Below are 21,906 nucleotides of genomic sequence, written 5' to 3' on the forward strand. Positions count from 1 at the left end.
ATTGTGGGTCCGTTTTGCATGCCAAGTGTGAACAAAATAATAGCTTTAGCCAATTTAGAGAACAATTGTAGCCAATTATTTTTTAAATACATTTGTGAAGGTTTCGGTTCTCAGCTATGCGCCACCTGGAGGAAGACAACTTTTGCCCCATAGAACAGGGGTTTTCAAACTGGGGTTGAAAGGCAGTATCCTTAAGGCAATAAGATGCTTCGCTTCCATACATTATTGTGAAAGTTGCTTATACAAATCATTTTTAATTGAACATTTTCTGTGTAGCCAAATTAAGTTTGGAAATATGTTGTATTTATAATGTCTCACTTACTATTTATCTTATGTTTAAATGTTTGTTTGTTTTTCATATCAAAATATATAGATGGATTTTAGGAAGGGGGTCCCTCATTAAAGGTTCATCATATTTGGGGGTCCTTGGCATCATGAAGTTTGAAAACCCCTGCTATAGAAAACATAACCAACCAAGCAACATTTTCCACTCAATGGTGAAGGTGAGAAATCAATAGCTGCTATTATCCTATCCAGATCTTCATGTAGCATGTTTGAAATCCCAACTAATGCTCTTGACCTTTACGCCTCTGCTAAACGATTAATAATAGAGGGGGATTCCGTCCCTAATGAAGAATCAGTCAACAAGTCCTGTCAGGATGGAGTGTCAATATACAATTCATCAACTAATTGGACAAGAGAGATGTGGCCTAGTTGATGCTTATATCTGCCCAGCAGCTAGTGCATAAAACTTTCAGATGCTTTTAAAAGGCAGGGAAGTGTGTAAGTATGGCATGCAGTTTTAAAAAAAAGAAGAGGAGTTGATTGCTTTGTACAATGCATTTGTCTATGTCTATTGTAACCTGCATTGACATTCCCCCAAAAAGCGCCTCACCATGTTCATTCAGAGAAAACAAGCTCCGGCAGACAAAGTGTCTGTTGCCGTCTGTCAGCGTCTGGTGGTGGAGTGTGAATTGGCCTATATAGTTCTTACGTTTTATCTTCATGCTCTGTCATAGCGTTTACAGTTTTAGGGTGCTTTCACAAGATGTTTGATTGCTTGGTCTAAACCCGAATTCTCACCCTTCCCCGGCCAGTCACAGTGATTACTTGCCAAGTAAAGACATAAAGACATGTTCCTAGATCAAGGTTGATCCTGGAACAACATCCCTGTCCAAAAACATAGTCCTAATCCTAACCCTACTCATAACATATCCCTAAAATCAGAGGGGAAACTTATAGGTGAATAAGAATGGTATAGAAGGACGTAACTCTTCTTTTAAAGGCCTAGTTAAACCTAAAAATGTCAATCCTGTCATCATTCTTCCACTGAACACAAAGGAAAATATTTGGAAGAATGTTTGTAACCAAGCAGATCTCTCTGCTTGGTTACAAACATATTTCTAATTATCTTCCTTTGTGTTCAGCAGAACAAATACATTTATACATTTTTGTTTGGAACAACTTAAGCATGACTAAATAATTGACAGAATTGCAATTTTGGGGCAAACTATCCCTTGTCTGTAAGCATATTCCTTAAAATTGATTGTTTGATTATAATGTTGTTCCTGGATCAATAAGAATGTTGATCCATGAACATGTTCTGCTTGGTAAACTCACTTCAACCCCAAAAAAACAGCACCCCAACAGATTTTGTGTTTAGCTGTATTTTTTTCAAAGCAGCCTTCCATATAAAGGACAAAAAAAGATGACATAAACAAAGAACATACACATCAGCATATACTAATTTTTCTTCAGTACACAAAGACATTGACCAATGTATAGTAAAAAGCAGTCGACTCCTTTCTGGCACATATTGAACTTCATACATGAGTGGAACGAGCAAAACTCTGTTCCATCGATACATATCTGACTCTGCTTTATCGCATTGATAACAAAATGCTTTTTGCATCATCAGATCAGTCATGTGAAAGGGTGTCCTTTGTTGTCCAGCGTGGAGCTAGGGGGCTAATCTCTGTGCATATGTCCTTAAAAGCACTGATGCTGTTTTCCTCTTAAATTATTAAGCTTCTTCAGCGGCTTTAAACCATTGAGAGAAGATTAGTGAGGTTTTTCTATGACGGTGTGTTTGTGCGTGCGCGTGTGTACACAGGAAGTGTGTAAGGTTGATGGTGTGTTTGTGTCGTCTACGTTCTGTTTATGCAAGGATTCAATATCTCAATGTGAGAACTCCAGCAGAGACTGATCGATCCAACGGTGCCAATTAAACCTCAAGAAGAACTTTAGAATCACACTGGCTGTTATGTCAAGTGTTGCATCTGTCACTCAAATGACAAAAATAGCCATTTTGTACTTAAAATCAACATCTGTATCAGATGCGGACATGTACTCAACATATTTAGGTGCAAATACAATTTTATAAGTGCATGTATGTGTTTTTATTCTGAGTTATGTGCATTTGAGAGTTTTTTTTGACATGCACTGTATTGTAATTTCCCTCTGTGAATCTGTGTCTCTCTAATCCAGCAGTCTGTATCCTGTGTTGGGGAAGAAGAGGGGGTTGTATGTGGCTCTGTAATCTTGCTATGTCTGTGTGGAACCATGTTGGTAATCCTGCTGTGTATGTGTGTGTGTGTGTGTGTTTGTTTGCATGTATGTGTTCCCTTGAGTGTGTGTCTTCAATGTAATCCTATGACAGTGAGAATTTGTGCACGTGAATTGGTCATCAATGTTAAAGCATACATGCCTTGTGCGTTTAGTTTCATTTTACGCCGTATGGCCGGCTGCACCGGCACACACTCGACTCCACGTGTGGGCAGGGTTTGACATCATCAGCCGTCATTGTGGCACTGAGGTGATACGAGAGGGCAGGGCCTGGATCAGGAAAGACATTTGGCTTGATCTCTAATTTACCAGAGGCGTGGCTGGGGGAGGGGAATGACCGGTTCGGAATGACAAACTGGAATTAGGATGAAGGATAGTAAGTAGTCTCAGATCAGCTGTTACAACTTTTAACCATTATGGAGAAATCTAAAAATCCGGTCTCATGTTGCAGACATTGTAGGTTTAAAAAATGGGAATGTGTATTAATCCGGGTGTTGAAGAGGTCAGTAGTGGGTCTTCACTTGTGAAAAAGAAGTACACTTCATCATACTTTTAAAAATACTACTTACAGAAATAATATACTTTAAATTAATATAAGAGCAAACTGAATGTGATGTTTAGGATGCTTAATTGCATGTTATTTACAATTAAATCAAAATGTGTTATAGTTTGAAAATAGGCCTAGTTTTATATTTTAATTTTATAATGCAAGTTTTATATATTTTTTTAGTTTTATATTGGATTTTTTTAAATTATGCAATTAGTTAAAAAATAAATGTTTTGGTTACATTTTATTTTAAGGTGTACGTGTTACAGTGTAATTATACATGTTATACAGGATATTACATCATTTAGGCCTACTCACCCTGATGTTGTTCCAAACCTGTATTTTCTTTGTTTTCCAGAACACAAAAGAAAATGTTTTGAAGAATGTTAACAGTTGATGGACCCCATTAACTTCCATAGTTCCACATATTCTTCAAAATATCCATTCAAGTTTGGAGCAACTTAAGGGTGATAAAATGATGACAGAATTTTCATTTTGGATGAACTGTTGCTTTAAGTGTGTACTGTCTTTAAAGGGTTAGTTCGCCCAAAAATGACATTTTTGTCATCATTTACTCACCCTCAAGTTCCAAACCTGTATGGGGTTCTTTGTTCTGCAGAACACAAAAGAAGATATTTGAAAGAATGTTTGTAACCAAGGAGATAGAACAACCATTGACTACCATAGTAGGAAAAAAATAGCATGATCGTCAATAGTTGCTCTCTGTGCTTGGTTACAAACATTCTTTGAAATATATTCTTTTGTGTTCAACAGAACAAATAAACTCACACAGGAAAAACTTGATGGTGAGTAAATGATGACAGAATTTTCATTTTGGGTGAACTATCCCTTTAAGCAGCCCACACTTGTAGCATTTTATTTGATTAATATTCTGCAAGTAAAATGCTTAAGCCTACGTTTAAGTTTTTAAGTACACTGCAAGTGCACATTACATTCAAATAAGCACACTTCTTTTTCAGCTGGGGTTGATATAGCAAAGGTTGGGATGGATGCTCAGTCAAGCCTGAGCTAGTGCAGCGGGTTTAGCGATGGATCCCGCGTCGCGAGAGTAGCGGATAGGCAGCACTATTTATAGCAAATCCTGTTTAAGCGAGGTCATGCTCTCTACCGTCCCTGAGACAGAGCAATGGAGTTAAACGCTCGCGTGACAGCGTACGAGAAGCATCGCCTGCGCTTGTTCGTCGTAGCCTACCAAACAAAAAACACATCCCAAGAGGCTATTTAGCATTATAAACAGCCTATCAAAGGGGATTGTTTATTTTGCTAATATATATGGGACCACATCCAAACCAATCTTCAGAAAAAAATATTATTTTATAAATATTTGGCTTTTTTTATATATATATATATATAAATATAGCTCCTCAACCTAGGCTATAGCTAGGCAAAAATAGGCTACTCTTATATTAGATGTGGCTAAAATAGTGGAGCTAAAGCCTTCAATAATAATTTGTAAATCTCTACTATGGCGCTCCTCTTGTTGCTAATAATAACACACCATGTTTATCATGTCCCGCTTGTCCATCACATCGCCCTATCTTTGCTGGTTGCTGGTGATGACAGCTGTTTCAACAAGGGATGACACCTGTACCTGGGACAAGCGCTGGCCAATGGGAGTCTGCGTTAAATCCCAAGCCGCTGCCGTGCCTCTGACGTAAATCTTCCACAGACTCCAGCGCGGTGGGCGGGGCGTTACGGCTCGAGTTGTAGATCCACTGCGCGAGACTACTGTTGCCAAGTGGAACTGACGCGCACCAGTTCAAAGTGAGTACACATGTATGCAATGAAAATGCAGTATTAGACAGTATATAAAAGGATTGTTTCATATGTTACTGTAGAGAAAGGACATGTTTATCAAATGGCAAGTGATTAGAGATTCGAGCCTACTGTTTGAAGTTATTCTAATATTTTAGCTTGTGGAAATCGCGTCGTTTTTGTATGCTTTTTTATAATTTCCTCCTTATATGCCTAAAATGTTCTGCGTTATACCTTCTGGCAGCAAAATATGTTTTTTTTTATTGTTTTTTTTATGAAAACGCATTACTGTTTCTTCTCTTTAACTAAACATTCCCTAAGACATTATGCAACGAAGAAAAAATGTGTTTTCCCACCGGATGAATCTATTTTAAAATAGTTCTACATTTTAGATACTTAGGCCTATTTCGCGTGCGTCAGTCGAATCTTTTCTAACTGAGAACTGTGATTAAGTGACTTTGTCTTTGATGCTGCTTCACGTGCTGTCGGGATTATCGTAAATAGTTTTCTAGTTGAACAATTGGACTCGAACGCCCTCGAGTCAAAATGTTAATGTAAATGCGATGAGTTCAATATTCACGATTAGTCTTCCTATAAACTTTATGCTCATAAAGCCATTACAACGCAGCTGGGATCATAATAGGGGCCCTTTACTGCGCGCAATGCTGTGTTCAGGAGGATGAATGGCACAATGACTTCATAATCATAACTACCTTGCATCATGCTTTCTGCTTTGGGGGCCATGTGAGCTTTATAGGTTTGATTCGTTTTCAGGTCATTTCAGGATTATATTTTTTGGTGATAAAAGACCAGTATATATGTAATAATGTCAACATTTTATCCCGTTCAGTGAGGATGTGTGAACTGTGAATTATGCGTAAACTAACCGTAAACCAAACCTTAACTCTAGCTATAGCAAAGTAAGTCTAAGTGTAGCCTAGTTAATATTATTCAGTAGGACTCATTTGAGTAGCCTAATTACAATGTAACCTACCTTAGAAAAGTGTAACCCAAAATGTTGATGTGGTCTCAAAAATATGTTATCTAGCCTACAACGCAGCAACCTTTTTGTTTGAGTAACACGCAAAGTTAAAACATTTAAAACTCATAATATGCTGTTATACACAGACGTTAAGCGAACAGGAGGTGCCATAGCAACGGTTATATCTGCTTGAGCGGTTTTGCTCACATTGACGAAACGTACACGTCCCATCATTTATCTTTTTATTATAGCATTACATATTTGCACACATGCAAAAAACCACAAGTATTTTGTTTTAAAAGTTCATGAAGGTAGCCGTTAACTCGCTTTGCTTTGCAAAGGGCGGTCAAAGACTACCCGTGGTGCACGACACATATCGACTGTTTAAACAGCTTTGAATACGGTACTTTATTTTATGCCGTTTTTAAAAAACCAGTTATTCTTGTTCCTGATATAAGCCTAAATATGGAGGAGCCATTGCTAACATGTAGCCATTGTGCCTCTCGATAGGCTGCAAAGTGTATTATGATAGAGTTATTTGAAAGTCCAAGTTATTTATTTATTGGAAAAATAAGTATTCTGGCAAGGTAGTGAGGTTTGATGTCAAACAGTAAAATATACAACACTGAATATAGCGAAAGTCCTGTAAAACAAGATGTTCCTGTCAAATGCTCATTCATTAACACTTCTAGCTTATTCCCTTCATAGACAGCGATATTCCATATCTGACTTCTAGAGCATGATGTGAGCATGACTCACGCTTCTCATTCACACAGCATGGATAAATATGGATTTTCAGCTTTTCTGTCACAGTCAGAAAGGTTCACTGACAAATTCTTTCAGTTTATTTTTGAGAGCATTTAGTCTGGCACATTGAAAAAGATGATGCTGTGTGTGGACACTCTTTATAAAAGTCAGATTTTATAATACCAGTTTGGACATCACGTAAAATTGCTTGTGTATGAAACGTCTAATAGTAACCTTTAAGCTGTTCTTTCAGCCTTCTTTATGAAATTCCCCCTTATTTGTGATTCAAATAAATGTACCAAATACAAGCTTTATTTAAATACAGAAGATCAACTTTTGTGCCCCAGGCTCTATCCAGCTTTTCAGAAGTCTGAATGAACTGAGGATACTATCTAGGAATGAGTAAATGTATTTGTCTGTGTTCAACAGCGCATACTCTTCCATACAGTCGTGCTTCACTACTGCCACAGATTGACTAATTAGATTAAGCAAGAAGCTTTCCTAAGATAATCATTCAGCAAGCCATTTCCGCTAATGGAGACTGTGCTCCTCAAGACTCTCCACTGAAGGTCAAATAATTTAATGAAGTAAAGGAGAATTTTTGGCATGTCGCTTTGTAATACAGACTTTTCTGTTGTTTAGGGTAATTGTACATGACAGCGAGTCACATTGTCTCTAAAATCAGTACCATCTGACTGGCTGGTCGAGGTGCCGTATTTGTCTCATTGTTGCAGGGATGGATACGTAAAACAAATCTGTGAGTATTTTCTTTTCTTATCCGTTTAATGATAATGAATTGAAGTACTGTATGTCGACTATCACAATGGGTTTTAGTTTGGTGCCTCTGCAAAATAATTATTTCAGTCGTTTAATTGGCAAGGTTGGGAAATAAAAGACTTATTTGACACAGAGAAAAAGTGAAGATAAAACTCCAGTTGTGTTGCGAACAAACATGTAATGTCTGAAGAAATATGAGATGTTTTAAAGTCTTAAAGCTGTAAACTTATTAAAGACAACCAGAACATATTGTGTCGTCCATGACCTTTGAGAGGGTTTTAGATGTCTCTCCAAAACAGCCTTTGAATCCTAACATAATTACAACAATTCCAGACATCATTGCTGATGTGCAGTAAAAATAGTTTGTTTGTTCAGTCCAGGGTTATTATGGTTAACTGAACTATTTGCAAAATATTAACGAAATCTAAAATAGCACTGGTTTGATCGTCTGTTCATCAGTTTACTCTCTAAAACATTCTTTCCCACTGTCTGTCTCTCTGAGTCACGTCCATTGTTTTTGGCAGGTCTCTTTTAGACGAGATGCCAGTTTTATGTAACAGAACTAATTTTAGCATTCAGATCTTTAAGCAGACGTAACAGATCTTTCCACTGAAGGGTCATTACAAAAGCCTACTGTCACTTTGCATACCTATCAACATCATCTTTAACAGTGACACATGGTTTGATGTGACTTTCTTTGTTGATTGACAGTGGCATCACTTGATCTGGCAGTTGTGACAGGACACAAATAATCACATTTTATTTGGCTTCAAGTGCTAAATGTTCACAAACACTGACATGGGAATGATAGACCATGTAATGCAACTTCCGTTTGGTTTTTGTTTCAGATGTAACTTGGTGCACATGATGATTTGACCTTCGGTGACTCCAATCAAACCAAGATGAGAGAAGATACACCCGACAATCAAGTGGAAATGGCATTCGAATTACGCCTGGTTTGTCATCAGAAGAGTCGCTTTTTGCATCCCTGAGGAAACAAGTCTGGATATTGTCACCGCTTGCCCAAGGGGAAGCCACTTCTCCTCCGTTTTTTGGTTGGCTTCCGTGGGACCATGGCCAGAAACTCATTCCGCGGGTCGAAGTACAAGGCAGAGGCCAATCACGATGGAGAATTTGGCTGCACACTCAAAGAGCTACGCTCTCTCATGGAACTCAGAGGGACAGATGGATTACAAAAGATTCAGGAGTGCTATGGAGATGTTCAAGGACTCTGCTCCAGGTTAAAAACATCACCAATAGAGGGTAAATATCTATACTGCTACCAATGCATTCATTGTCAATAATATGCACTGATATTTTATTTTTTATTATTACTAAAACAAGTCCACTTTGTGTTTAACTGTTTATTTGGTTAAACTGGAACATTTACTGTGCAAGTCAAATTAAAATCAAGTTAAAATTGGTTAAAATATTTTGTTGAAGTAATGCAAAAACATGTTGTCATGACTTATTGATCCTATCATTTTTACAGTGCAGAGGAATCAAGCATACACAGTTAAATACCAAATATCAACTGATGCAGATAAAAAAAATCTCTTAATATCGACAGGTTACCGATATGGTACCAAGATATCATGTATACCTAGAAAAAACACCACTTTCAGCTCTTATGCAGCCAAATAGTTTAGTGAGCAAAGGTTGAATGTTCAGACTTCACAAGGGTTGATCCATGACCTCTCACCATTTCACCCTTGAGCAAGGCATTTAACCTCTTCCAGGAAGATTGTCTCTGTAACAAGTGTGCTGTAATCGCTTTGGATAAATGCGTCAGCTAAATAACTAATTAGCAATTAGACTTTTCAGACATCTTTTTTCCATTTGCTTGTGTTGCTACGTTGTAGTTTTTATCAAGCACCATATGGCTCTCATCAAGGACAATTTAGCTTTTACGACTCTCTCAGCTTCTCCTTTGGACGATGGAGCAAAAAAGCAGCCCAATGAGGTACATAGTTCATCTGCATGCTCCAGGTGAAAAATTGTGCCCTTTAAAAGGCAGTTGTACCACTTTATGCAGTCAGTTGCTAATCATTTAGTTTACTCCGATATATTTAATTATTTTACATCAAGAACGATAACTATAAAGTTAACGATAAAGATATGGTTCGATATATAAATCGTTTCAAATAAAAAGAATAGCTCTAGACTAAAGAATAGAGTCCACACAACAACTGTAACAATAATGGCACAGAGACTGTTGGAATTATATTGTTGGAATCACTTACAGAACTTTTTTTCTTCAGCTGATGAATGATTAATGACATCAATCAGAATCCATCCTGTTTTCAATAAATACAGATTTATAAAACATTCACAATGCATAACGTACATTATTTTGTTTTCAAAATCACTATAAAAGTTATGAATGGTTATTTTGGTAAAACTTCAAACAAATTTAATTTATTAACATTAACATGAACTAACAATAAAAATACATTCATTAAACTTATTCAAACCAAATTATATATTTTCTTAATATTATTTAATGGACAATGAACATTTGTATTTTTATTTAAAGTTTACAACGATTAATAAATACTGTAACAAATGCATTGCTCATTGTTTGTTAATGTCAGTTTATCCATTAACGGACATTTACTAATGGGATTTTATTGTAAAGTGGTAATGATATTTAAAATTATTGACAGCCTTAATATTTTTTAGTCATCATTTCTGTTTTTAAGTGCCCCTGGTGAGGAATCAAAGCTATAATGAATAACAACACTTAAAACGTTTAATTAACCTGCCGTACATCACTTGTAGCTAAATTTCTGTTATTACGTGTCAGTCAGTTAAAAGATGGTTAACCACTAGATATTATTATTGTGTCTGACTTAGCATCTGGCATGACACATAATCGTCATGGTTATCAAAAATGACCATTTCGTCTTGGATTTTACAGTTCCTCTTTTTGCACATTTCACCTTTTTAATTCATCTCCTTCTAGTTTAGACCAATCTGTCTACATATTATTTCAACAAACTTAACTCCAATCATTTGTCTAACACCATGATAAGCTTATGTTTCCCTTGATAATTCCAGTGAAATACGTTTACACACTACTCTTGTGATTTTTTTCATTTAAAATGTTTATGTGCATTTTAAATACACAGTCTGCTTGTTTCGAAAGACTTTCTTGTAAAAATCTGATCTTTGAATATTGGTTTATTGGTTTATTAAATATTTATCTTGTCATCCAGATATTTTCCAGTTCGATTTGCACTGGCTTTCTGCTCTGCCTACATATTTAGCTTTGTCATGAGCCATAATAGACAGTTGTAGTTGTGACAGGTGGGACCAGCTCAATTTACCTCATGTAATCCCACTCACCTCAAACCGAGGCAGGCTCTTCATTGCTCCGCTTCACTCTAATCTCACTGGCCGCTGCTCTATTCCATGGGGTTTACATTCATTTTTGCCCTTGCCAACAGTGGGTAAACCTTTGAGGGGGCAGTGGAATAGTGTTTTGTAATTGAGCAAGAGAAGGAAGAGAGGGATTACACTGTGTTAGTGTTCAGGCTGTGCTCTTGCTTCCGTAGCGGGTAGAAATCTTGATATTTTTTAGAATCCAACAAAACAAAAACCATCTCCAAATCCAATTCAATTTAGACCTATAATAAGTCCAAATTTGAGGACTGACTTAAATGTACAATTGCAAACTCTTTAGATATTAGCCTCGTTCAGAATGTCAGTTCAAATACGATTTTTGTGCATATCCCATTAAAATCTGATCAGATTTAGCAAGTGTGAAAGGCAAAAAAGTCACATGAAATGAACTCTGTTATGAGCTACATTCATATGTGGTTTAAAATTTTGGAAAATACGTTTTTTATAAATAAGAAAACATATGTATTTCAAACCCCTCCATGATGCGGTTGTTGTTGTTTTTTGCCTTATACCTATCAATGCAACATCAATGCCATAAAAACCGATGCAGATATTCTGGAAAACGTAAGAGCAGCTTGGGACACAAATCGGATCTGAACAGTTGCGATAGTACACAATGTGGACAATTTTAGATCAGATTCCAATCGGATACACAAATAGTCGAATTTGGACGCAGCCATAGAAATCCCATAAGGGGTGATTTACCGTATAGATGTTTAAGTAATCTAAAATTAATTTCTTATTCAAACATTATTTTACCTACAAAAGGTGGTTTTGGAATTAGAAAATCATCTGTAATGGTGGTATAGTATTTTTTACAATCAGAACCATAATCGTGTTTGCTCTTAAAATCCAGTTTTATAGCATAATATTTGTATTATCTATAGTCTACACCTTAATGCTTTCTGTAATGGTAATCCGATAGTAATTTTCTTCTGCCTTTTCTCTTTGTCTAGGATTAAGTGGTCATTCTGATGACATTGCAAGAAGAAAAGAAGAATTTGGAAAGAATTTTATACCACCTAAAAAGCCCAAAACATTCCTTCAGTTGGTGTGGGAAGCATTGCAGGATGTGACTTTAATTATTTTGGAAGTTGCAGCCATAATATCCTTAGGCCTTTCCTTCTATAAACCTCCTGATGCCGAGAGAGAATGTGAGTATCATAGAGCTTTTAAGCCTGCTATGAATAATATGCCGCTGTTTCTCTTGCTCAGTGGTACTCTGGAATAACAATGAATTTGAAATTGTAACATGGCCTGAAGGTGACGTAGTGCTATTATGTATTCAACTTAACTAGGGCTTCTGGTTTTAGCAAAAAATATCTTCAAAAATAGTAATAATTTTTCCTGAGCCCTGCTCTGCATTTAGCAGTAAAATTCTGCATACCCCCCTGAAAAATCCAGCATAAACCAGCATAGGTTCCATTTTGGTCCAGGCTGGTTTATGCTGGTCTAGCTAGTCATGCTGTTCTCAAGAAAAACTGAGCTGGTGTAACTGGTCCACCAGCACTCCCTATTCCCATTCTGGTGTTATCATGTAAAACATACCTTATTTTGGTGAACAGCAATGCTGGATTTTCAGCAGGGCATCCTTTACTTACAAACAAGGTGCAAAGTTGACACTTAAAAAATTGCCATGGGCCAGATTTACTAAACATGGCAAATTAATGTGCAAATGCGATCCCGTAAAAGTCCTGCAGGTGATTTACTGACACAGACAGAGCGAGATCATTTACACAATGACCAAGGCAGTCTATCAAGTGCAGCGCAACTTCACATAGGGTTGCAAACAAGCAGAGCTGAAGATAATCTGGTGTGTGAGATCTACTAACAGACAAAGAGCGATTTAAAAAGAACGCTTTTTTGGGAGGGCGCGAAATAATCTCGCAAATACAAGTAAATTGTTTACCACAAACCTTAGGTTTTTGAGGTTTTTAAGGTAAATTGTGTTGCATGATTCATTTAAATATTCTTCTCTATAATAAAAAGAGCATATGAAAAGAAGAGTCCTACAAATGCATATGCAATGAGGTTAGGTGCAAACAGAACTGTCCATACCTTTTCATTGTTAATTTTTCACTGCGTGTTTTTAGTAAATCCTGACAGTAGTTTTTTAACACCAAAAGAGTGTTTGTGCTGGCTCAAGCTGTTAGTAAATCTGGCCCCAAGTACATTGCCACCATATGACATTCTTCTTTCAGACGAATACAGTCTTATTACATAGTAATATAAAAAAATGTCCTGGCTAAAAACTGCATCCATCCATTATAAAAGTAATCCATAAGGCTCCAGGAGTTAATATTCTGGCCTTCTGAAGTGAATTGATGTGCTTGTTTAAGAAAAATATCTAGTTTCTGGTGGACCGCCTTCTGTATTCAACTTGTATTTAAAAAGTGTAACTGGCGCAACGTATGGCGTTGGATGTAGAGGAAGCTTTTTGAACTGCTAGAGGCATTAGACTTTCTTCCTAAGTTGAATATGTAAGGCGGTCTGGTTTTTATTAAAGGATTAGTTGACTTCCAAATGTCCTGATCATTTACTCACCCCCTCATCCAAGATGTTCATGTATTCCTCTCTTCAGTCGAAAAGAAATTAAGTTTTTTGAGGAAAACGTTCCAGGATTTTTCTTCACATAATGCACTTTCATGGTTGAAGGTCAAATCAGTGCAGTTTCAAAGGGCTTCGAATGGCGAATGGATTCGAAGAGGGCTCTGCATGATCACAGACGAGGAATAGGGTCTTATCCAGTGAAATTATGGGTAATAAAAAAAAAGAATTGTATACTTTTTAGCCTAAATTGCTCATCATGTGCTACTCTGCAATGAATTACACTCCATAAATTACGTAATTACATCGGAAAAGTCACGCTAGACGTAGGAAGAAGTACAACCCCCGTGTTTACAAAGTCCACATGTGAGGACTAATACGAACATCCTTTAGAAAAAAAGGTAAAACAACAATGTCGGATTATTTTGATATTGTAGATGGAAGTTTACTTGCATTAGGGCATTTGTATTAGTCTTCGCACATTTGCTTGGGGCTATACTTCCGCCTATGTCTAGCGTGACCTTTCCGACATTATTACGCAACCCCTTAATTTTTCTTGAAAATGACTGATGGTTTCGCTAGGTAAGACTCTATTCCTCATCTGAGATTACACAGAGCCTCTGAAACCCTTTGAAAAACTTTGAAACTACATTGATTTGGACCTTCAATCTATTTGTTGCCATAGAAGTGCATTATATGGGAAAAAATCCTGGAATTTTTTCCTCAAAAAACTTTTTTTCCGAAGAAAGAAAGACACAAATGCCTTGGATGAGATGGGGGTGAGTAAAATATCAGGACATTTATTTTGAAGTAAACTAATCCCTTAACCCCCGAAGACGTATGGATTACTTTTATAATGGATGGATGCACTTTTTGGCGTAACATTTTGGTCTGCCATTCACTGCCATTATGCTGCAACCGAAGAGCCAGGAAATTCTCTAATATAACTAAGATTGTATTTATCTGAAAAAAGATTGCCATATACACCTAGGATGGCTTCATTTTAAGCTTCATTTTAAATGAACACTTCAGACATACAGGTGCTGTTCATATAATTAGAATATCATCAAAAAGTTGATTTATTTCACTAATTCCATTCAAAAAGTGAAACTTGTATATTATATTCATTCATTACACATATACTGATATATTTCAAATGTTTATTTCTTTTGCTTTTGATGATTATAACTGACAACAAAGGAAAATCCCAAATTTAGTATTCACAAAGAGTGGACTGCAGCTGGAGTCAGTGCTTCAAGAACCACTACACACAGACATATGCAAGACATGGGTAACAGCTGTCGCATTCCTTGTGTCAAGCCACTCTTGAACAACAGACAGCATCAGAAGCATGTCGCCTGGGCTAAAGACAAAAAGGACTGCTGCGTGGTCTTAAGTTATGTTCTCTAATGAAAGATAATTTAGCATTTCCTTTGGAAATCAGGGTCCCAGAGTCTGGAGGAAGAGAGGAGAGGCACACAATCCATGTTGCTTGAGGTCCACTGTAAAGTTTCCACAGTCAGTGATGGTTTTGGGTGCCATGTCATCTGCTGGTGTTTGGTCCACTATGTTTTCTGAGGTCCAAGGTTAACGCAGCCATATACCAGGACGTTTTAGAGCACTTCATGCTTCCTGCTGCTGTCAAAGTTTATGGAGATGCAGATTTCATTTTCCAACAGGACCTGGCACCTGCACACAGTGCCAAAGCAACCAGTACCTGGTTTAAGGACCATGGTATTGCTGTTCTTAATTGACCAGCAAACTCGCCTGACCTTAGCACCATAGAAAATATATGGAGTATTGTGAAAAAGATGAGATATGCCAGACCCAACAATGCAGAAGAGCTGAAGGCCACTATCAGAGCAGCCTGGGCTCTCATAACACCTGAGCAGTGCCACAGACTGATCGACTCAATGCCACGTCGCATTGCCGCAGTAATTCAGGCAAAAGGAGCCCCAACTAAGTATTAAGTGCTGTACATGCTCATCCTTTTCAGTTGGCCAAGATTTCTAAAAATCCTTTCTTTGTTTTGGTCATAAGTAATATTCTAATTTTCTGAGATACTGAATTTGGGATTTTCCTTAGTTTTCAGTTATAATCATCAAAAGTAAAAGAAATAAACATTTGAAATATATCCGTCTGTGTGTAATGAATGAATATAATATACAAGTTTCACTTTTTGAATGGAATTAGTGAAATAAATTACATTTTTGATTATATTCTAATTATATGACGAGCACATGCATACACTACCAATAAAAATTTGGAATCTGTAAGATGTTTTTAGAGATCTACATTAATTGGATCAAAAATACAGTTAAAACTACTATTGTGAAATATTATTACAATTTAACATAGCTGTTTTCTATTTTAATTTATTCCTGTGATGCAAGGAATTTTACACTGCTCTTCAGTGTCATGATCCTTCAGAAATCATTCTGATATGCTGATTGGCGTTATTATTAGCAATTATTTGATCTAGAAATGTTTTGCAACATTATAAAAGTCTTAACTGTCACAACTGAATTTAAGTGCTAAATAAAAGTATTATTGTCTTGCAAAAAAATCTCACTGACCCCAACCTTTTGAAAGGTTGTGTGCATATACATATATCTGGTATTTTATGTAATCGAAGCCTTATATACACAACTTGCCATAGTAGCTATTTCTGACAGTTACTTTCACATTGGTGCAGACTGTGGTAGGGCGGCTGGAGGAGCTGAGGACGAAGGTGAGGCAGATGCGGGCTGGATTGAGGGTGCTGCCATCCTCTTGTCCGTCGTTTGTGTGGTTCTTGTCACGGCATTCAACGATTGGAGCAAAGAAAAACAATTCCGTGGACTGCAGAGCCGCATCGAACAAGAACAGAGGTTTTCTGTGCTTCGAGGCGGTCAAGTCATTCAGATTCCTGTATCTGAGATTGTGGTTGGAGACATCGCACAAGTAAAATATGGTAAAATTATGAGATTCAAAACTCTTTTTAGTATATTGGACAATTAAGATAGATGTTTTTTTACTATGTAAATGTAAATGTAGGGGCGGCAGTGGCTCAGTGGTTCATGTAGGTTGTCTACAAACCAGAAGGTTGGTGGTTCAATCCCCGGTTCCACCTGACCAAGTGTCGAAGTGTCCATGAGCAAGACACCTAACCCCAGCTGCTCCCGATGAGCTGGATGGCGCCTTACATGGCTGACATCGCCGTCGGTGTATGAATGGGTGAATGTGAGGCAAAAATGTAAAGCGCTTTGGATCAAAGCGCTATATAAATGCAGTCCATTTACCATTTACTATGTAATCAAGATTTCAGCCGGAAATTATTTGCTCAACCCTTGTGTTGCTTTAAACTCATACGTTGTTAGATGGACACTTTTTGAGTGGTTTTACAGCTCTTGTAATAGAGGAACAGTTTATGGTCACCATATCTGGCGAGCTTCTAAAACATTTTTCATTCTGCATGTAAAAAGTGCTAGATGGATGATTCAAGTGAAGTCAAGATTTTCATCAGTTAATGCGCACAGACCTATTACTTCAGTAGAGTCTGTTTTTTATTATTTATTTTTGTGGTTCTTTTATGGGCCTTTTTTGAGCTTAACAGTAAAGGAAAAAAAGCTGCATACTGGTTTGGAACAACATGAGTGACAAAAAGACAAAATCATCTTTTTGGATGAACTGTTCCTTTAAAAAGTAATGTTAAAGTATATAAAAGACAGTTTTTGCATTAGTCTGTTTTCTGGTCTTGTTTTTTGGTTGACATTGACCTTGCTCGATTAAAACCTCTCTTGGCATGCAATGCAAACATCTGTCTGTTGTGTCTCAGACGACACCATCTGTCCTTTGTGCTTGCAGGTGACCTCCTTCCTGCTGACGGTGTACTAATCCAAGGCAACGATTTGAAAATTGATGAGAGCTCCCTCACAGGAGAGTCAGACCATGTAAAAAAAACTCTGGACAAAGACCCCATGCTTCTTTCAGGTTTTTCCTCTGCTTTTCTTGAAGTGACAAGAATCGTAAAACTCAGAAAATCAACACTGATACAGTTTTGCCATTGCAATACTTAGAGACCTGGTTACATGACCATTTTTACCCATTTTGCTCAGGCACGCACGTGATGGAGGGCTCCGGAAAAGTTCTGGTCACTGCCGTGGGTGTGAACTCTCAGACGGGAATCATCTTCACTTTGCTCGGAGGCGGAGATGATGATAATGATGATGACGATGAGGAGAAAAAAGAAGAAAAGGAGAGGAAAAAGAGGGAGAAGGAGGAGAAGAAGAGGGAGAAGGAGGAGAAAAAGAAAGAAAAAGAGAGGAAGATGAAGGAGAAGAAAGAAAAAAAGAAAAGTATGTTGCTCAAGATGAGTTTCTGAAATGCATTTCAAAAACAATTCCTTAAGTATCGATTATTTTCTAACCAAGGTTTAGGTCACCCCCAATTAAATGTGTAATTTTTATTTTTTAAAACTGAACTGTGTACGTACATAATTTTAACCTTCCTGTAACAAATCCTCTCGTGGGTCAAAAATGACCCGAAGCCCTAAAATTATAAAAAAAATTGTTTAAATTTTTTTGTCAAAAAAACCCCCTTATAATAGTTGTTCTATTTTTTGGGGAGGTTATTATTTTATTATTTTTTTGATTTGATTTACATTTAAATTACTAGATTTCATTAAAAAAATATATATATTATTTAAGCACATTCTTTATATTCCTTCAAATTAAATTCAAAATAACTCTCCAATACATAGCCTGACGGGGTCATACTCAATTCTAGTCAGAATATGAGTCTGAAACCGCTCCATTGGGCTGTGATTATGAGGCGTGTTTCAACCAAACCAGGAAAGACATTAATTGGACAGACCTTTGTAGGTCTATCCAATTGATGTCTTTCTTAGTTCGGTTGAAACACGCCTCATAATCGCAGCCCAATGGAGCAAACCAATCAGAGCAACGAAGCGACGCATTGTCAAATGTCAACAGACAGAGCTCAACTGCACTGTGTTGCCAAGTCCACGTTTTTTCCCCCCGCTGGGTGTTTTCTATGTCCGCGGGTTGAAGCGACTATTATGTGATATATAGACCCATGAGTGTGAATTTTAGCAGGCAACCTTGCCAAAATAACACACATTTTACCCCCCAAACACCATTTCCCCCCCGGAGAACCCCCCGAGAAGCTATTGTTTACAGATAGTAGTTGGCGGATTTTGTTGTAAAAACTTGGCAACCCTGTCTGCACGTGCGCTGGAATAAAACGATCTTTGCTGGTGTTGTAAAAAAATAAAATAATTTATTGATACACAGAGTACTTACCAAACATGATCATCATCTTTGAGAGAAATTATGAAGGTGAATGCAGATATAAACAAGCTCACCGTTAAGGATTCGAGTAAATATAATCCAAACCCCTTTGATGACGTGCATGATTATGTTACTGTTGATCATCTGTCCGTCATCGTCTAAAGCCCGCCCTGATGTTCTCATTAGTCCGAACAGTTTCTGTTCGGAGATAATTGCTCCTCTATGGAGCGATGCTAGACCGAATTGCCCGACCTAAAAATGTTCTGGGTGGGGCTAAGTTCGGCTGGCATCCAGGCTATCCAATACATGCAAAAACCAGCTCAAAATATCTCACATTGAGTCAGTTTGGGTGTCTCTGCCAACATGATATTTCATTGCTTTTGATGGACTTATAGCTTTATATTGAGAAAATGAGCTGTTCTGCTGGGTCCTTAAGTCAGTTCTCGATTTTATCTCTTCAGTATGCATTCAGATACACATGTAGAATTTTTGTTTATATTTTGAGCATTTTTTTACTAAATATTTCCTCGCATCCCATTATTTCTACGGTCAAATTGAGCCACGAGGGAAGGATTTTTTACTTTTTTTTATAGCCACACCCACATAAACTCCTCGAACCTGAACCTGAGGTCTTGGACCACTCTGATGAACACTTAACTTTTTTTTTTTTAAATGACCTGAGGGAAGGATGATTAAACATCCATGATCTCCAAATGACCTGCTATATAAATATCACAAATATGTGATTCATCTCACTTTTCAACAGATAAAAAGCCAGATGCAACAGATAAAAAGAAAGGTGTGTATCAACACATGCTGTAGTTGTATATTATAGCATTTCCTTTAAATCAGTGGTTCTCAACTGGTGGTCGTGGTCTGTTCTGATGGGTTGTGGATTTTGACAACAGGGAAAAACCCTAAACACTGCTAAATGCAAAAAATAAAATGCAACTAACTCTTTAATCAGGCATTGCTTCCTATATCTTTTGTTGTTGATCAATCAAACCCATTGAAACAGGGTGCAAATCTGCCACTTGGATAAATCTTGTCAAACTATAAATGACGTGACCTCATTGTCACAAAGTCATTTTGATGGGCCTTTGCAGTGGTAATATTAACACATTTTCAGGACATTTTTGTTACTTTTGTATGACAAAACCAGTTGAGAACCACTACAGGAATATTAGCTACAGAAAGTAGCAGTCAGTGAAATAGTTCAGTCAGTAGTTGCTCTTTTGCAGTAAGAAGACTGATTTGATTAGCAGTAAGAAGATTAGGGCCTTTGGCCGTACAGCTCTACTTTTTCCTCATGTCCAAACACATACAGGCAGACACATACTGTGTGTGTGTGTGTGTGGGGGGGGGGGGGGGGGGGGGGGGGGAGGGATAATAAAGGCCGTCTGAAATAAATCGATGGGTTTTTGTAAGAAAAACCCATTTTGTTTGGGTTTTCACTTTATAAAGTAAAATATCTAGCTTCCAGCAGGCCACCTTCCATATTCATCTTAAGAAAATAGCATAACTGGCGTGACGATGACGTCGAGCGTAGCGTAAGCGTTTTGAACAACGAGAGCTGTTACACTTTCTTCAAGTTGCAATACAAGTTAAATACAGAAGGTGGTCTGCTGGAAGTTAGAGATTTTACTTTATAAAGTTTTAAATATGGATATATATATTTTTACAAAAACTCATTGATTCCCTTCAGAAGGCCTTTATTTACCCCCCAGATCTATATGGATCACTTTTATAATGGATGGATACAGTTTTTTGGTCTTCAAATTTTGGGCTGCCATTCACTGCCATTATAAAGCTTGGAAGAGCTAGGACATATTTGAGTATAACTGCGATTGTATTCATTTAAAAGAAGAATGTCAAATATACATCTTGCTTGTGGGTGAATAAATTATTGGGTAATTTAAATTTTGGGATGAACTATCCTTTTAAGAAGAATAACTGTATTCAACATTGATAATAACAATGAATGTTTCTTGAGCAACAAATCAGCATATTAGAATGGATCATGTGACACTGAAGACTGGGGTAATTATGCTGAAAATACAGCTTTGTCATGACAGGCATAAATTACATTTAAAAAAATATATTCAAATAAAAAAGTTAATAAACACTGTAAAAAGTAAACATGCAGTTATTACATTAAGATGCCATTTCATATAATTTGTATTTCGTAATGCAATGTATTCTGTTATTTTTACTTCAATGAAAACAGTTTATATAAAAATTTTTTTTTAAACTTTTATGTTACATGATGACAAATCATTTTAGTTCAGTAACAGTTTGATGCATGCACTTTCATAGAGATAGCATCATTTTAAACATCACTCTTTGGTTTCTGCATCATTCAGAGAAGGATGGAGGCACAGTGGAGATGGAGCCCCTCAACAGTGATGATGGAACAGAAGAAGAGCAGAAAAAAAACAAGATGCCAAAGAAAGAGAAATCGGTACTTCAAGGGAAGCTTACTAAACTAGCCGTACAAATTGGGAAAGCAGGTAAAAAAAGATACCAAGAATCTTTTTGGTCCAATTTATGTGATGCTTTGTTTTAAAAACTCATAGAGAGGTGATGTGCATGTGTGTGTGTTGTTGTTTTTTGCCAGGTCTCTTCATGTCGGGCATCACAGTCATCATTCTTATAGTGTTCTTTTTGGTGGACACTTTCTGGATCCAAGGGCTTCCGTGGATCAAAGAATGCACTCCCATCTACATCCAGTTCTTTGTCAAGTTCTTCATCATCGGTGTCACTGTGCTTGTTGTTGCCGTGCCTGAGGGTTTACCCCTTGCTGTCACCATCTCCTTGGCCTATTCTGTAAAAGTATGTGGTTCATGTTTTGCAGAACTTTAATAACAAACTTCTACATATAAAAGGTACGTAGTGTAGTAAAGTCATTTATGTCATTTCCTGTAGAAAATGATGAAGGACAACAACCTGGTGAGACATCTGGACGCTTGCGAGACAATGGGCAATGCCACTGCGATTTGCTCTGATAAAACAGGCACCCTTACCATGAACAGAATGACAGTAGTTCAGGTGTATATTGGAGACATACACTACAGGAAGGTCCCAGAGCCTGATAAGATTCCTGGCAACATCATGAATCTGCTCACCACAGGCATCAGTGTTAATTGTGCGTATACTTCAAAAATAATGGTAAGAAACAATATTTTGCATGAATGTGTGTTTGTGTGAGATAGTTTTCAAAGCCCAGCAACTATTATCAAAATACTTTTAAATATAGAGTGGATTTTAAA

The 21,906-nt window shown here is 37.1% G+C and overlaps 1 protein-coding gene across 4 annotated transcripts in view; it reads left to right on the forward strand.

Moving 5' to 3' along the window:
- The first annotated feature begins 391 nt into the window (after positions 1–391).
- Positions 392–21,906, forward strand: part of atp2b1b (ATPase plasma membrane Ca2+ transporting 1b) — a 30,048-nt gene continuing 8,533 nt past the window's right edge. Inside the window, exons 1-11 of one of the 4 annotated variants that reach the window (XM_067437133.1) lie at positions 392–503; positions 4,697–4,897; positions 7,260–7,374; positions 8,243–8,657; positions 11,756–11,953; positions 16,042–16,299; positions 17,193–17,318; positions 17,444–17,683; positions 21,001–21,147; positions 21,255–21,469; positions 21,563–21,805. In XM_067437133.1, the coding sequence (XP_067293234.1) occupies positions 8,468–8,657; positions 11,756–11,953; positions 16,042–16,299; positions 17,193–17,318; positions 17,444–17,683; positions 21,001–21,147; positions 21,255–21,469; positions 21,563–21,805 (1,617 nt within the window). In that variant the 5' untranslated portion in view covers positions 392–503; positions 4,697–4,897; positions 7,260–7,374; positions 8,243–8,467. Of the gene's footprint in view, positions 504–4,696; positions 4,898–5,626; positions 5,646–7,259; positions 7,375–8,242; positions 8,658–11,755; positions 11,954–16,041; positions 16,300–17,192; positions 17,319–17,443; positions 17,684–21,000; positions 21,148–21,254; positions 21,470–21,562; positions 21,806–21,906 lie in introns of those variants that run through there. The other 3 variants (XM_067437136.1, XM_067437134.1, XM_067437135.1) reach the window with 3 other exon arrangements.

This window comes from Pseudorasbora parva, chromosome 25, assembly GCF_024679245.1.
Source record: "Pseudorasbora parva isolate DD20220531a chromosome 25, ASM2467924v1, whole genome shotgun sequence".
Taxonomy (NCBI): domain Eukaryota; kingdom Metazoa; phylum Chordata; class Actinopteri; order Cypriniformes; family Gobionidae; genus Pseudorasbora; species Pseudorasbora parva.